The sequence below is a fragment of the Mchenga conophoros genome, linkage group LG4 (assembly GCF_057382185.1).
Source record: "Mchenga conophoros isolate Kocher_MC1m ecotype Shallow Benthic linkage group LG4, M_conophoros_male_GT1.1, whole genome shotgun sequence".
NCBI lineage: Eukaryota > Metazoa > Chordata > Actinopteri > Cichliformes > Cichlidae > Mchenga > Mchenga conophoros.
This window is the reverse complement of record NC_140529.1, coordinates 23,308,040-23,325,317: the sequence shown is the minus strand read 5'-3', so window position 1 is coordinate 23,325,317 and position 17,278 is coordinate 23,308,040. Positions and strand designations below refer to the sequence as shown.

Here is a 17,278-nt window from a genome sequence, read left to right as displayed (position 1 = left end):
TGGAACAATCTTTGCTGGCTAAAATTCATTCAGTTGGAACATTCTTTGACAGCGATGCCAAATACGATTTCTCGCTGGCTGACAGGTGGTTTTGGTTGAATTGTGATGAAGTTTTGTACGTGATTCAGCCCAATTTCTAGCTTTAGGTTTGCACCATCCTGCGTTCAACAAAACACCGCGATTTTAATTAAGATCAGAGGTTATTGTAATTGGGGTTTTTTTTATTAATTTGCTCATATTAATTCGTGGGAGTGTATTATTATCCAAAAATAATGTAAATATAATGTGTAATGTTTTATCATTCCTGACAAAGAGGAAATGCACAGATTCATATTTAGAAGTGTCTCCAGAAAATTGTTTATCGCGACTTTATATTTTGCGTCAAGTCCTGACCTTAAAACGCTTATTTAAACATGTGAAAGCTGACAAAGTCTTTGTAAGCACTGACCTGTGTGGGCGTGGAAAATGTTGTTAGCAGATAAAATCTTTTTATCGTTTAAAAATAAACATTTTGATTGGAAATTTTGTCAAGGCAGCCAAACGGTGGAGCTTACGTTCCCAAGAACTTCACTTCATACTGTGAAGGCCTGAGGTCACGCCGAAGAAATCATGAACTTCATCATTAGTTTTTACATTTAATTCAATAGAAAAAAAATAGAAAAGGGTTTTAACTCGAGAGTAAAAAATGAACTGTGGAGCTTTAAAACCTAAGACCGAAAAAATAAAATAAATTTTAAAAAAAAAATCAAAGTTATAATCTTTGAATCTGTTTCTTTCTTTTTTGTAATTAATTATCTCAGTAGATGAGATCGCGTTTACGTTATGGACACAGAGAGGCCTTAACGCCACTGTCAGTCAGGCATTGAGTGTTAGCGTTAACAGTTTGAATTTATTTAGTCAAATAAATAAAGAAATAAACGCAGTAAATGACACACATCTGTAATTAGTTTGAGTGATTTGTGGTTTGGACATAAAGCCTGCAGACATGACCACAGACACCGTGACCCCGTGCCCCGAATGCACATGAGCGATGAATACATTTCATTAAAAGTTAAATAAAAAAAATACAAAATGCACGAATTTAAAGCGATGGATTGATCGTGTAGATATTGTAGTTTTTATATTATTATTAAAGATATGCAGCACCTTGGTTCGTTTGGCCTCCGGATCCAGTCTGCACTGTAAGAGGTCACGCTTCACACACAAAGCCTCCATTCATTTTTGTTTTTGTTTTTTTTTTTTTTTGTTAGCTTTGTCTCTCTGTGAGCCGATCCTGGAAATTGACTCTTGCTTTTCTTTTCTTTTTTTAAATTTGTTTGTTTATTTTTAACCTCTTTAACGTTTTCTAATGTTGAACTGAAGCTGCAAACAAGGTCATATTTAAATGGGAAACGGAAGTGCGGCGAACACTTCTATAATCGTATTTAAAATAACAGAAAAAGAACTTCACGATTTTAAAAAGGCGTATAGTAAACAGGGACTAAAAACTACCAAGCCTATTTTCACACTTGTAATGTCGGGTATGATTTGATTCCTCCATATTTGCGGCTTACAAGCAGCTGAGGCGACATCTGATGGGGGGGACTGTCCCCGTGACTGCTTCTACTCATTGTCAAAATCCCCTCCTGTCAGGGCGTTTTCGACAAACACGAAGCGCCAGCTCTCGGATCAGTTACGTTACTGTTACGTTCCGCACACGTCCACGAGATGTCGCTACCAGCGGGACTTTAAAGGGATGCCAACCTACTTAAACACAAAGACCCCGCAGGTTAAAAATTCAGAAGAGCTCCTCAGTGGATGAATTTTTGATGACAACTCAGTGACTCACTCCACTTTGTACCCAGCTGCAGAATTAGAGGCAGGAGGGGAGCAGCCTGCTCCTGCACTCGCTCTCTTTTGCAGAAGAAGCCCGCAGCAGGCTTTACTTTGCCTTCCAGATGTGGGGAGACCTTGCGGTGCATCATCCCGCCACTAGATGAAGCTCAAGTTCGGATGCATGTTTCCCTCCTCCTTTGCCTGCTCTTTCTGTTTGTAGATGGCCTGCCTCTAAAAGAATGTCTATACAGAGACCAGGCTTCTCTTAACGCAGTCGGGGATTTGAAATCAGACGTTTTTCCCCTCCCAGGAACTGTAACTTTTTTTTTGAAAATGAAAGCAATTTTATGGCAAGCAACATTTTTGAAAGTTGAATGAATCAGATACAAAATACAACTTAAGAACTCCAGTAAAACTTAATAATACACCCTGAACACTTCGGGAGTGAATGAATTACAGTGCAGAAAAGCGCAAAGATGTTAACAGATGGCTGAGGGCCTTCAAACCGATTGTGTCTTTATAGAGCAAAGACAAAGAGCTGGCCGGCAGTACCCAACAACTGGATCGCTCCTAATTAGAGGTTGACAAAGAGAGGGGAGAGTGTGCTAACTGCTGTGTAGCGAGAGAGAAAGAGGGAGAGAAAGAGAGAGAGAGCACAGGAGCGATGCCCCCCCGCCCCAGTCCCCAGAGAGCAGCAGCAGAAAGCCCTCACTCTGTTTATTCACTGACAAACTCTCCAGCCATGCACTGCTACCAGCCTCTCTGGGGTTTTTTATCTTTGTGTGGGTGAGATGTTGCCAAATCTGATTATTTTGACGTGTTTTCTGGCTCTCCGCTGTGCAGCTGATTTGTGTAACTGGACTGGAAGGTAAGAACTCTGATTTCAGATGGGATTTTTCTTTTCTTTAAACGATTTTTTGAAAATACTGAGTGCAATGTTGCTCCTCGGGTAAAGATTGGGGAGAAGCTTTGATACTTTTCTTATGTAACTTATATTTTTTCAAACCGTTCGCTTTGTAGAACATTTACAATCCGTTTAGAGGATTAAAACAGGAGGCTTGGTAGATGAAAGAACATTAATGAATAATTCATATTTAAATCTGCGGATCTGATGGTCGGAATTTATGAACAGACTTTTTAAATTTAATGCAGAAGGGATAAACAAATAAGTTGGAATCTGGTCCATTTGAGTTTTTTGTTAGATTAATATGGTTGAATAATTTATTAAGGATCGAACCATTTAGTTTTTATTAGTAGTGATGACATCCATGCAGTATTTGATTTGGCATTTCCCCCCGAATCCAGCGGTTTTGCAGCTGGCGTGGATTCCAGGATTGTACTCCAGGTGCGATTACGCTGTACAAAGGGCTCGGTGAGGTGGGTCTACCCGGGTCAGGCCCTCAGAGTGGTCCTCGAGCCCAATCTGTCCTCCGCCCGGCACACCTCCATCTGCATCAAACCGTCTCCCTCCTTCGGCGGAGCCAGCGTGTTCATTGAGCGTGCCGGGCAGCTGGAGCTGCTGGTGACGGACAGCGGGCGGCCGGAGTATCAGGTGTTCTGCTTCCGGGCAGACGGACCTCACAAGCCCGTAATCTACCTCCAGGCCAGCCCTCAGAGTGATGGACCGCGGAACAGACGCACGGTGGGCTTCAAATACGAGCTGCTCACCAACAGGAGTGCTGCGCCAAACCTCGGCCCCAGCGGGCTGGAGAGTGAGTAGTAATCTTTTGGTTCGAGGACATTGAACCTAAATCAAAATTTGGCTTTAGGTCCCGATAAAGCACCATTATGAACGTATTAATATTTCTTATTTGCTAAAGCAAAATCATTGCAGTCAATATCGCAGTATTAATCTAAAGGCTCTGCTTTAAAGTCACGTTTGCACGTATATATATACATATATATACATATATATATATATATACGTATATATATATATATATATATAAACCTTTCTCATGGTTTCAGAGGTATGTACTGCTATAGTGACTTCAAAAGGCAGATTTGGATCTTCGAGGGAGACTTGCCTACCAGTCATAATTCCCAATTTGAAAAAAAAAGTGGTTATTGAATTATAGTCTTGCCTTGTGGACTGCAGCATGCAGCTGCTGGTCAGTCTAGTTGTCTGGTTTCCATCAAGGGACAAAGCAGATGGGACCGAGCAGACTGCATAGTGGCTGGAGGGCACCGGGCCAAGGGCCTGAATTGAGACTGCAAATACTTTGCAGATTCCACAAATGCCTTATCATTGTGCTTGTCTGTTTATTAGCATTTATCCATGTGTGCAGGCTGGTTTCAGTGTGGTGATGTCATTCTGTGCCGATAATAGACAGCTGCAGGTTTATCTTTTCTGTATTGCCAGTCTGGTGGAGTGTTTGACTCCTGCAGGCTCCTGCATTGGCACGGGGTCAGTCAATTAGGCAGATACAAAAGGAGTCAAACGTGGGGTCGAGACTAGCGTGGGTTTTTGATCTGGTGGTGCGATGGGCAGAGGCTAGAAGCAGCATTCCTCTGGCCAAGCCATGGTTTCTTCAGTGTGTGATGTGAGAAGGGGGATGAATGGAGCCGGTATGTGGGTCAGATTTTAGGTCAGTGAAGTGTTGGCGAGGAGAAGTGACACCTTTCTGTCAGTCACTGTCAGCTATAGAGCTTTGAATCATGACGGTTAGGAGAGAAAAGAGAGCTAAGCAGGCCGAGCGAGGACGTGATTGACAGAGAGAAGTGGGTAAGGCGAGAAACAACATAGCAGAACAAGCGGAAGATTACTCGATGCAGATGACTCGATAGTCACAAAGCTGCCCAGCAAAGAGCACATTTCTAATTTTGTGAAATGATTTTCTCCACCCACAGCATCCTGTCGACCCTGCAATGACACAGAACTTCTCATGGCTATCTGCAGCAGCGACTTTGGTGGGTATCTTACTCAGCGAGATGACAAGATGACACGTCTCTTGCTATTGTTCTTGTTCCCTCTGGCTTTTCCTGCAGCTGCATCATTGAATTTATCTTAATGACTCAGCAACAGTAAGATTTTCCTTGAAATATAATCTTGTACATCACACCACTGTCTAAAGGATCTCCTTTCTCCTGACTCCCTCATCCTGAACTGGTCGAGGCAGATGGCTGCCTTTCCCTGAACCTGGTTCTGCTGGAGGTTTCTTCCTGTTAAAAGGGAGTTTTTCCTTCCTATTGTCACCAATGCTTTCTAGGGAATTGCTGAGCTTTTTCTCTCTATTATTATAGGGTCATTATCTTACAATATAAAATGCCTTTATGTGACTGTTGTTGTTGTGATTTGGCTCTATATAAACAAAATTTAATTGAATTACAGCTGAATGCACTCTCCACCTGGCAACACTTCAAAACCCATCTCATGTTAGGCTGCATAATGGGACAACAGCAGTGCAGACAAACTCAAACAGATGTTGATGATCTGCTGAGTGAGGCTGTGACATTTTTTGTCTGTGCTTTTGTTTGTTCATTTTAAAGGGAGACTAAACTCTGCTTGAGTAGTTCTTCATATGTCCCAGTTCAAAAATAGTCCTCTGTCTTGTTACACTTAACCTTTGTTTAGCCCCCATCAAGCCAGCTTTTTCCCCTAATTAAGTGACCACTTTATCTGAAACATCCACTGGATGCGGCATAAACACGTGGTTCTGCTTTCCTGTCTTTTTAAGTTGTTCGAGGCTACATCAAAAAGGTCACCCATGACTCTCGGCGTCAAATGTCCTCAGTGGAGGTATCAGCGCCGAGGGTGTACTGGCAGCGCAGTGGAGTGTTTGAGCAACATCTGGATCCACTGGTGTCATGTCAGTCCTGGCGTGGACACATCCACACACTCCTGCAGTGCCACGTCAAGCCCGGAGACGGAGAGTTTCTTTTCACTGGGTCGGAACACTTTGGGGAAGCTTGGTTAGGGTGTGCCCCGCGATACAAAGACTTCCTGTCTGTCTACCACAATGCCCGAACGGCACGCCAGAATTCCTGCGACTTTCCTTTAGACTGAGGAGGGGTGTGTGTGCGCGAGTCATCTTAGCAATACTGAGCTGAGAAGTCTAACCACCTCTGCACTGGCGCACTTCAGATCCTTGCTGTCACGTTCCACCAAGGTGGCACCAGCAGCGAAAAGCCGCTGAAATGCTGGTGATAAAAACTAATTTGGAGGAGGAGAATAGAGTTAACCAGCAGGGCCTCCTGCACTGCAGCTCAGAGAGGGCCGGCCTTTGTCTCTCTTCCATCAATGCCCTCAGTCCTGGGAGAATAAGGAGGGGTTGAGTTGCTGCTCTCTTTTTGTGCCTCTCCCTGCATTAACTGTTGTTCATTTTGCTGCCTCTCTGTGACAATTGCCCTATGAACTGAGGCAGGAGGGTGCACAGCCATTTATTATTGCCAGTTTGTTTTACTGAATAGGAGTGTACATATATACGACGTTTTATCACTTACAGCATTGTGAAATCATCTGTTTTGTGTTTACTCCTGTCTGTTGGATCCTGCATGAGGCAGTTCTTTTCTTTCTGATTCAGGATCGCAGTGCAGTGATCTTTTTTCTTGCAGCTGGAGATGTTTGCCGTAGATATTTTACTTTATTTCCTTTCTTTTTTTTCGGTTGGAGAGTGGATGAAATCTAGAAACAACTGAGACTCTGGATTGCTGAGCTTTAAATAAATCAAATATGTCTACACGTCTCCGTCGCTCTCATGTGCTCATTTTGCCATTTTAAAATAAATAACATAAATAATGTTATTCAGAAGAATGTTTTTTTGTAACAGATAAATCAACATTTCATTATTTACACAATCAATCCACAGATGGGTTTTTTTTTTTACACACTCTTTTAAACAGTTTGCACAGATGTTGTGGTCAGCTCATAACTGTGTCTGATGAAGTGTTGAGAAGTGCAATGAGCTCATGATCAATGAATAAAACAGACATTTCATGAGGCCCTCTGTTTAGACAGAATATGCTTTGGCCTCTTAAAAGGTGCCTTTGTGATGACTTAAATGACTTCCCACCCACTTTCTCATTGCATGCAGCATAATCTGTGTTGTTTTTTTTTTTATATCTGTCTGCACAGAAGAGGATTTAGTGCCAAACTTCCCTTCAAGCTCATTTTTGTTTTCTTTCACTCTTTAATACATCTTTTCGCCCAGGAATCAGATTCTTATGATAATAGGATAACCCTTCCTCGAAGTGAATTACAGAATCTTAGCTGGCCACAACTCTGAGCAGACTGAATCGGGCGTTTCTTTTGAGCCGTGTGGCCTGTGCATCATGGCCCAAGAAGATGAATAGACAGATGTGAGGCCCCCTGAAGCCCGGGGATCCTCCCCTTCAGCCCCTCCCAGGAGAAGGGAACAATTAATTGACTTTTAAAGCAACTGCTTTCTGAGCCTATTCCACACTTCTCCTTGGCTGAGCAGGGCTCACAAATTGGTGTGTTGAACGTTTTATGAGGACTAAATAGCTGCCAATGAAAGTGTAAATGACTGTGTGGTGAATGGGGCACACACAATGGCCCTGCGGCGACTAGGCCTCTGGCAGACATAATGACCATTGTCACGGCTGCTGTCATCTAGAAACCATCAGGGCTCATGAATGCAAGAAGTCAGAGGAGAGGAGAGCCCTCTGTTTTCTTTAACTCCATAAATATTTTCTCTTCTTGCACATTTAGGCTCAGTTTCATATTCTAGTTTAGATTTTTCTCCATCATTCCTGTTAGTATTCATATTTGCTTCTGCCAAGGCACAGCAGCATATAGACCCAAAATGTGCTCATTTAGTAAAAGTTAATTTGTAATTACCTGTAGAAAATATAATTTGTTATGTGCATATTTTATTATAGTTCTAGCAGATGGGTAATATTTCTGGAGATCAGAGTTTTAGAAAAAAGCCCATTTTCTTCGCATGTGTCTCTGCAGAGATATCTGTGAGTATAAGAAGTGGATAAAGGTCTAAAAGTGCCTAATGTTGATGAATGGTCCACAAAAATGAAGGCTTCCACAAATGTTTTTTTTTAATCCTACGGAAGCACAGTTTGAAGTCTCCTCCTTCAGCTTTGTCCCAGGAGGCCACCATGTCAAATTTCCAAGCAAAATATAGTCTCTCTGCAGGCCTTTGAGACCACACTATTCTCATCTCTGGGAATTCCAGCAGGCTCTCATGGGGATCGAGCCTAGGAGGGCTCGGCCCGGAGCTGCTGCATGGTGCGCCGGCAGGAGTCCACCCAGACTGGGGGGTAATTGGTTTATCCCACCGCCTGGTCTGCTTTCCCATGTGGGCCACTGCTGTGGGGAGGCCCAGGGGTACAATATGGAAACAGCATGATACCCTCCAATGCCGAGCAGGCATTCACCGCTCCCGCTATAGAGACCTGGGACATGGGTAGCAGCAACACAAAGCTGAAGCAGAGATGTTTCTTCGCTCTGAAAAGATCGCTATTTGGTCTCCTTTTGAAAATGGGCAGCATTTGTGTTTGAAATAATCCAATTCTGACCAAAGCTTTAATAAAAAAAATACAAAGGGCATCAGTCTGAGAGCTTTTATAAAGTTGTGTCTTATTGCCATCATTCCAGCATCTGGTTGAACATTACTTTCTATCGCGCTCTTGGTAATTTGAAGCTGAAATAAAATTGCAGATACAGTCTAACACACAAATACCAACCTAATCTCCAGATAAACAACATGTTTTTCTTTGTATTTGAAGAAGAGGCTGGTGAACTGAGTTCCATCATCAGCTGTAACTCTGATTTGAAATTAAACCTACTGCAGTGTGAAGCGTTGTACTGTTTTGTCTCCAACACTGCCAGTGAGAGAATGCAAAAACTTTACACAAACACACACACCTTTACTAATGTGAAAGACGTCTAATTTTATTGTATAGGAAAGAAAAGTTGTTTTGCCCAGTCTCTGTCATCACATTTAGTGTTAGTCATAAAACTACCAGTGTTACTTGTTTGGCTTTTTTTTTTACTCATAATGAACTTTCTACTTTTTTTTCTTGTGTCCTTTTTTGTTCTTTTCCTTTTGTCTTTGTCAGATTATCTGGCAATGATGCTTAACTGACTTTTTTTTCTATAAATATGTCGGCAAGAAGGCATATTTACAACATGCCCTGACATTGCGAGAGAGCACTCGCTAAGGTAAATGTGTAATGTATTTGCTGATTAGGTTTCTTTATTACCTTTTTTTCATGACAGGGGAAGATTAGGACAAAGCAGGGTGTAAGGGCACTGAATGCAGAGATGACGTATTACCTGAAAATGAAAAGTTCAGACTTGTCTGTTTTTCTTTCCCCCTGAAGGTCAAATTTCTTACGTGTCTTCTCAGAGCACAGTGTTTACCTTGGATCACTTAAGTTCACTTAAATTTCATGACACGGCACAGCTCAGTCATTCATTAAGATGAAAAAGTTCCTGTGTCACAGAGGAGAACTGAAGCTATTGTGCACATGGCAACAGGAAAAGCAACTCAAACAGTAATGCTGAGTAGTTTGCAGTTTCTTAAGGTTTCTTATAGTTTATTACAATTATTAGAACTATTTGTATTTATAGGATAGGTGTCAGCCTGCATGTCAGCAAAAGTGAGATGGAAAGAATACATGTGTGCGTGTGTGTGTGTGTGTGTGCGTGCGTGAAAGGCAGACAGTGAAGGTAAATGAGTTTAAATACCTGGAATCAACCATCCAAAGCAAAGACAGAAGAAAAGAGTGCAGGTAGGATGGTGATGATTTGTGAGGATGAATTGTGGTAGAAGGATAGTAGCAAAAGTGAAAGGGCAGGTTTACAAGAATAAACCCCACAGAATAATTAATTAAAGATAATTTAGTCCAGTAACTGATTTTAAAAAAGGTCATTTTCCCCACAGCAGTACATCACAGTTTATACATAGAAACTATTTATGGCACTAGTTGTTCTTTAACAGCAGATGACCACATTTAAAGTACCTTTAACAGAGTTTGACAAGTTTTCAGCTCAGGGCACACAGGAATGATTGCGTGCTTGCTGTAATTTATTGGGATCATATAGTCCCTACCAGTCATTGCTGTGACAAACAGGGTCTACAGTTCCCGTAAAATGATTGCTCCTCAAGCAGGAATGACCATCAACAGCCCTTCTAATATAATCAAGGTGGGGTGGTGCTAAGAGAGTTATGAGCTCTTTAACAAGGTTATACCTGGGAGAATTACAACCGCCTTGACTACCATTCATTCACATTAATCCCCCAACACCCAGACAGGCAGTCGTGCCCATATGAGTCTAATAATGAAACTGATCGGTGAAGAACTGCTGAACAAAGCCTTTGCGTGACAGGCACAAGGTGGCGGCAGATCACTCCGGAAAACTCTGTGCTGGTTGGTGACGAACTGATCTGAAATCAGACAGTTAGTCACAATCCGGGTGAGCAGTGACCCGGACTGATCCAGAAGCAGCGGTTAAAGTTGTATAATTTTCTGCTATTGTTAATTAATTCTTAATGGCTTTCACGTGCATCACAACCACGTTTTTAAAAAAATATATTTTGGCACCACACTACAATACATACTACTGCATTTATGAGTTTCTGTCACGTTTCTCTGATTTGTCATTACTTGACAATCACCCCCGATTTAAAACTCTGATATTTATTCTGAAGAATTCATCCCCACGTTAAAACATGTGACTTTGCAATGACCAAAGTCTTTTTTTTTCATGTTAAGGTATCACATGTCACCACGGGGCCCATGCGGCTTCCAGTGCGGGAAGTAAAAGCACTTCCTCCTTCCTATCACAGCTGTAGTAGAGAAATCAGCCAGTCTAACAGGAGCGCTGACATTCTTGGCAATGGGGACCCTGAAGGTCGTCCGCCGCTGTTTCTGCTCACTTCCCTGCGCGTCTTAACGGTAACGGCCGATGTCACCGGGTTCAACCAGGAAAACGGTTCAGTTTTTGTGACTAAAAGCGGTCGGAAGTCAGGTCTTGGTAGCACAATGGCTGCGACGTAGCGCAACTTTTTTTTCTTTTTTTTTTTGGTGGATGATCGACAGCGTTCGTTGGTGCCGCAAACTTTTTACGGACTTGTAGGAAGAAGCTCACGAGACTTGCAACATGAAGAAGCAGTTTAATCGTATGAAGCAACTTGCCAACCAGACTGTTGGAAGGTAGGCTACATAACATTGTTGCAACGTGATGTCATACATTATTGTGTTAGGCCAGCGCTTCTAATTTATGTCTCCCTGTTGTCATCTGGCTGATTTTTATTGTGGGCGGTGTCGGAGGGGCTGACCACGATTTTGTGTGATTAAAAAAATCTGGAGAATTTCTAAAGGTTTAGATTGCAGTGAAATTGTGTCAGAAGCACACAAAGCTTGTCCAGATACCAGAACAATGTTTTGTTTGTTTGTTTCAAAAAATACAAGAAGTTTGAAAAGTAGATTTTCCAGATTTGGTTTAAAAGTATGTGGCTGTAACTTTGGGAAAACATTTAAATTTACTAGCATTAAGTAAGTGGATTCAATGGATAAATGGCTACAACAGATTTTTTAAAAATCCTTATTAATAACATTATAATCAAATGTTCTTTTAGATTGTATAATCTATTGAACATAAAACCAATTTTAGATGAGAACAAACGGCTCTCATCTAATCTGCTGTAATAGTTCATGTACTGTCACAGCTATTGCCTTTAATAAATTAATGGCTCAAATGGAGGCAATGAAAGTATGTCTTTCTTTAAATAGAGAAGCCCTGCTTAGGATGCATGTGATACTATCAAAACATACAAACCGCAAACAATAAAACAACAGTGGCAAATATTAATAAAGAGGCATCACTGTAAGGGATGGAGAGACTTAAATATATGCTAAATAGATAAATACAAATATTTCTATTTGCTCTCTATATTGCACTCTTTTAGTGTACTTGAAGGAGGCCTCGATTCTGAATTCACTTTTGTCATCAACACCTATTTAATTAAGTCTGTCAACAGTCCCCCTTGCCCTTCTGTGGACCCAAGAATGACCCCACCTTTTACTGCACTATGTACTCACATGTGCAGGTATATGTTCAGTTACAGGGTAGGATGTGCTCACACGCATGTTACCTGATGGGTGTTGATAGGGCAAACTACGTATACCATCCTTCTTCCTGCGTCTCTGATTCAGTGTCTCCATTTGTTGCTGTATTAATTAACCAGACTGCTGTCGATTAGTTTCCAAGTGATACCCTGCAGGTGCTGGCCTTGGATTCCTTGCATACATGACTCCACATGTTGTTGTGTAAGAGCAGTAAAACTCAACTGAGAAGGCAGGATGACAGCTTGCATACTGAAAGGCAAAATAGTTTGCTTGCCCACACCCACTCTGGATTACTGCTGGGCGAGTTTAACATGCAAGAAATCCTCGGGTGCCATTAATACCACAGCTTAAGTAAGAGTGGGTGGGAGCTAGAAAATAAACAAAAAAAAAAAAAAAAAATCACAGAAAGCACTCAAGTTAAATTAAGGTTAAATGTTACACCCCCCCCCCCCCCCGTCTTTATGCTACACATGATCACACATCATAATCCATCAAGTGAAGTTATAAAGGTCTAGATTAGATCTCTGTCTCGAGCTCGGGGGTAAAACAAAAAAAGGTTTTCCTGCTAATAAATGCTCCAAATACAATTTGACAGAATTGAAATTAAGCTGGCTGTGAAGATCTAGATCATAAACCAGTAAATCTGTGTCCACCCGCGTGAGAGTTTGTGATGATTTGTGGTTTTCTGTTTGGCCCAGGAAAGGCTGGACACACACACACACACACACACAGGTTTTTAGTTTTTGTGGAGTAAGCATTTATGTAGCTGTTGACAGCAGAGGCATGGCAGGGTTCGGGCCGCCATGCAGCCACAAAGTCGTTTTTTATAAAAGAGGAAGCCAGATTTCATTTGCATGTGAATAATAAGAGGAAGCGATTCAATTTAGATGTAGTTGCATTGCGGTAGAAGATGGCAGGGTAGCGTGTTTTTATAGGACATGCTTACACAGTGTCCTTTACCAAAACTGAGTCAGTGAAACATGATATGATCCATCTTTGCGAGCAGCTTTTAAGATTTTGTGTGTTTGTTTTGGTCAGTTTTCCTACAGGTGCATGTTTTACAGTTACAGTTGTCCTTCACCTTTTTTTTTTTTCCAAGGTCCGGCTCCAGCTGTCGGTTTTTTTAAGAACAGTAGCTTCTGGCTAGAGCCAAGCTGCACTCCACTCCAGTTCAATCGATTCTAATTCCGTGTTGATAGGAATCTAAAGATTGCTCATGCAGCTTTTTCCTTCAGAGACAAGCCTGTAAAGCCTAATGTTTAATGACGTCATATGGATCCATGTGGAGGTATTCTAGCTGCATTATGTTAATAAATGGCTTGTTTTCAGTTTCTGTTTACTTAATACATTGGAGTCACTGACTTGTATCCATTTGTCTATATTCTATTTTAAATCAGTTTCTTCTTTGTTTGGGTAAAACCATTTTGTAGCTAGGACATCTGATGCTGACTATGTGGAATAAATTGGCAAGAAAAATGCACACATTTGCGTAAATATCTTTGTGAAGACACTGACTGACCCTCACGCTAATCGTAACATAAATATAACATTAAAACCAGTTCTTCACCCTCAAGCAGGCCTTTAAAGAGATGAGATGTAAGGACTAACCAAAAGGTCCCCACTTTTTCAAAATGTCCTGACTGCATTGGTTTTAAATCTCAGACTGGTCCTCATTAGGATGCTTTGACAAGTACACCTTGAGGTGTGTCCCATCATCCAGACCCTAGAGATATTTAATTAAATGGAAAATGGAGAGGCATATATCAGGTACTTTTTCTGGTCTTATTGAGCACATTCACTCACACAGCTTCATTCTAGAGTCACTGCTTTGCAAGACGGTCCTGGGCATTACCATAGACTAATCTTCCTACACAAGCACAGGGAGAACGTGCAAACTTCTCACAAGAAGGGCTTACTCGGGTTTGAACTCAGGACTCTTCTGCTGTGATCCACTGTAATGCCTCACATTTTAATCTTCCACAGACTCTCGCACTAATATCTGAGAGACTGCATATGGAGTACTGAACAGCATAATTAGCAGCTCAGAGTAAAAGTTGTCTTCAGAATCATTCAAAAAATTACTTATTCATTTTATGCTTTGCAAAGTTTTACCAATGTGAATTGGTCTTATTTGTGATCTGAGCTCGAGACAGCAGACAGCCACCACAAGCAGTTTCGCTAAACAGTGAGAGTATTTCAGGCATGAGTGAGGTAAGCTTGTACTGCATTTTGAGAGTGTAATGTGAAAATCTTATTTTTGTGTCCCACGTCAGTATTGGGTAATAATTCTTGCATGTGAGCGGATTATTTTATCCCCTGCAAGGTGTAAATCTACTGTGTGTTTCTTGGCTGGTGCTGTTAGAGGGTGGGGACAGGCCTTCAGAGATTTGTGCATAAATACACAACATCTGTGTATGTGTTGATGGATTTATTGACGGGGAAACCAATCACTCCTTTGACAATCTCACCAGCTGAGCGAGATGTAAATCAAATGGCTAAAGAACAGTTGCTGATGTTTAAAGGGTTTGGCTTTTTGTCAGCATTTCCTAGAAATGTGGGAGAGCTGTTGTGCCATAATATTTTCCACAGACTCTACGACAGTTCAGCATGTATTTGGTGTGTTTCAGAAATCAACAGGCCACCTGGCAACTTCCTCCTCACTTCATAGAAAAAGGCACACCTTTACGTGTTGCCATAACAAACACGGTGCAGATGACACCTGGGGAAGTGTGTTTTTTAGACCAGGAGGGGGATCAGCATTACATTTATGCATCGATGTTCAACATGGTTGTACAAATCCAGTTCAGTTTTAATTTGTATAGTGCTAATTTACAAAAACAATCCAGTCAAGGTGGTTTTATAGTGCAACGTAAAGACCCTACAATCACACAACCTTCTATGAACAAACTCTTGGTGACAGTGGGAAGGAAGAACTCTCTTTTAACTAGAAGAAACCTCCAGCAGAACCAGGCTCGGGGAGGGGCTGCCATCCACTGCCTGGGGGTACCAATAGTAGCAAATAAGTATATCATTATAACAACTGATTGTAGATTTCAGCTTATTCTGTTCACTTACTGCAGGCATACAGCACAGAGTGCAAACTGCAGACTGGTTGTGCTGGAGATTGTGCTCAACTTTGGTGGTCTGTAGAGTCCCAGAGTTTATTTAGCAATAGAGAGCTGTACACAAAAAGCAATAAATGCACTATACATAAATAAGTACAAGTGCATATAATGTCAGCATCACTAGTCTCATATTTCACCAAAACCACCAGGAGAAAAAGGAGAGGAAAAACCCAAGCTCAGCTGATAACAGGCCAGTCAGGTTAACATGCCTGCAATGACACTGCGTGAAGGAGGTACACCTGTTTTTACTACAGTGAAGCCTGAGGAAAAAATGAAGGCAATGCCGGATAGTCGTAAAATGCAATAATAACTCTCTTGTGCAAGCTTTTCGTGTCTCACCTGTATTGCTGTAGGACACGGGTGTGTTCTGTATGTCCTCAGTCTTTGACCACTGGCCTTTGTTTCTCTTCACAGGGCTGAAAAAACTGAGGTCCTGAGCGATGACCTCCTGCAGGTAAATCTTATCTTCTCTTATTTAAAGGGACTTTACGTCCAATAGTTTTTATTATCTTTAAAAAATTCCATTTGGCAGTCTAATGAGGGGTGGGCAGGTGATAAGCATTTATCCTCAAATGTGAACAATGCTGTTTTTAATGGTGGTAACCGGGTAGAAGAATAATAAATACAAAGTCTAAATGTCATAGAAAGTTTTCTCACATCTGTGGTTTAAGAGACCTATATACTGGTGCAGCTGCTTATTTCAGCAAACTCAAGTTTATGCACATGTACAAAAACACCTTCAGGATGTGACACGACTGAATGCTTTTTTTTTTTAGTCCATCAGTTAAATGGCTACCAAGCAGAGTTATAATAGTTTTGTATTTTCTTATTAGTTTTTTTTCTAGTTTTCATTTTCATCAGTTTGAAAATGTTTAGTTTTACTTTAATTTTTATTAGTTTTAGTGTTGATCCATAATGTGCTATAGTACTGTAAACATCCAGAGTCTAAATGAACATGTTTTCACATCTAGTTTAAATTTTTAGTTTAGTTATATGTAACTATAGTAACCTTGCTGCCAAGCCTACCTGAAAGTCAATGCAACCTTCTTTATTTAGAAAAAATGTAACAGTGCTTAAATGCAGTGAATTTGTCTGCATGATGTTTCATAGGCAACATTAACTCAACCACTCATTACGCCCAAGCTATGCAGAAAATCATCTCAACACACAAAACGTCAAACCTTGAAACAAATGGGCTACAGCAGCAAACCACACTTGTGTGCCGCTCCTCCTATGAGCTAACTGAAACTGAGGCTCTATCCATCCTGCCTTGTATTAACAGTTCAGGCTCCTGGTGATGGTGTAATGGTGTGGAGGATATTTTCTTGGCACGCTTTGAGTCCCTTAGTAATGTCCATATGCGTAACACCATAGCGTATCCATGTCCTGTTGGCTGCTTCCAGCAGGATAACAGCAGGATAGCTGTGTCACTGTCCACTTCCTGCTGTGACAAAACAAATTTCCCACGTGTGGGACTAATAAAGGTTATCTTATCTTATCTTATCTTAAAGCTTAAATCATCTAGTTTCTTATACATGACAATGAATTATGCAGTCACCAGATCTCAATTCAATAAAGCACCTTTGGGATGTGGTGAAACAGGAGATTCGCATCATTGATTTACATGTGACAAAACTGTGTGATGCTATCATGTAAATATGGAACAAAATCTCTCAGAAATGTTTCCAGCCCCTAGTTAAACGTATACCATGAAGAATAAATGTCATTCTGAAGGCAGTTTCTTAATATGACTTCACATTTAATTTTCCTCAAATCTGTTAGTCCAGTAAACTCCAGGGCCTCACTGGACTTTATTGTTGAACCCCTATAACAGTTCAGGTTTTGCCCACAGCACACGATAAAATATGTTTACACTGGAACTGGGTATCTGCCACCTATGAAAGATGTCCTGTTCACTGCCTAACCATAGCTTATTTTATGTCTGCATGTAAAACCGGCTTGTTTAGATATAATTTTCTGGTAGAGTAAAATACGGAAGTTATCAGAAGACTTACAAGCTCCTCGCAAAAGTTCTGTTAAAGCAATCGTGCCTTTGCGCCTTGTTGATGCCAAATCTGTATGCAATCTCGGAGTATAACTGCTGCCATTAAAACTTTACTGGCTAGTCTTTCATTCAGCATTGCCTAGCCAGCTCAAGGGTTTGGCACAGCAGAAGCGCCTTATGGTTTTCCACTCAAGGCAAGCTCTGGCGATTCTCTGTTATCTTGAAATTATACTTGATGTCCACTGTAGCGCTGTGTGGCGGAGGGGGATGGGGAAGCTCTGGC

General features: G+C 41.2%; 2 protein-coding genes across 5 annotated transcripts in view; both read left to right on the top strand.

The window, feature by feature from the left end:
* The first annotated feature begins 13 nt into the window (after positions 1-13).
* Positions 14-7,184, top strand: LOC146576084 (meteorin-like protein). The gene is made up of 4 exons (XM_085271112.1): positions 14-2,683; positions 3,121-3,527; positions 4,666-4,725; positions 5,493-7,184. Exons 1-4 carry the CDS (start codon positions 2,607-2,609, stop codon positions 5,819-5,821), a joined length of 873 nt encoding a protein of 290 aa, XP_085127238.1. The 5' UTR covers positions 14-2,606; the 3' UTR covers positions 5,822-7,184.
* A 3,371-nt stretch (positions 7,185-10,555) lies between these two features.
* Positions 10,556-17,278, top strand: part of arhgap17b (Rho GTPase activating protein 17b) — a 25,278-nt gene continuing 18,555 nt past the window's right edge. For 2 of the 4 annotated variants that reach the window (XM_085271106.1, XM_085271107.1), the window contains exons 1-2: positions 10,556-10,950; positions 15,405-15,444. In XM_085271106.1, coding sequence (XP_085127232.1) covers positions 10,898-10,950; positions 15,405-15,444 — 93 coding nt within the window. In that variant the 5' untranslated portion in view covers positions 10,556-10,897. The remainder of the gene's footprint in view (positions 10,951-15,404; positions 15,445-17,278) is intronic. The other 2 variants (XM_085271108.1, XM_085271105.1) reach the window with 1 other exon arrangement.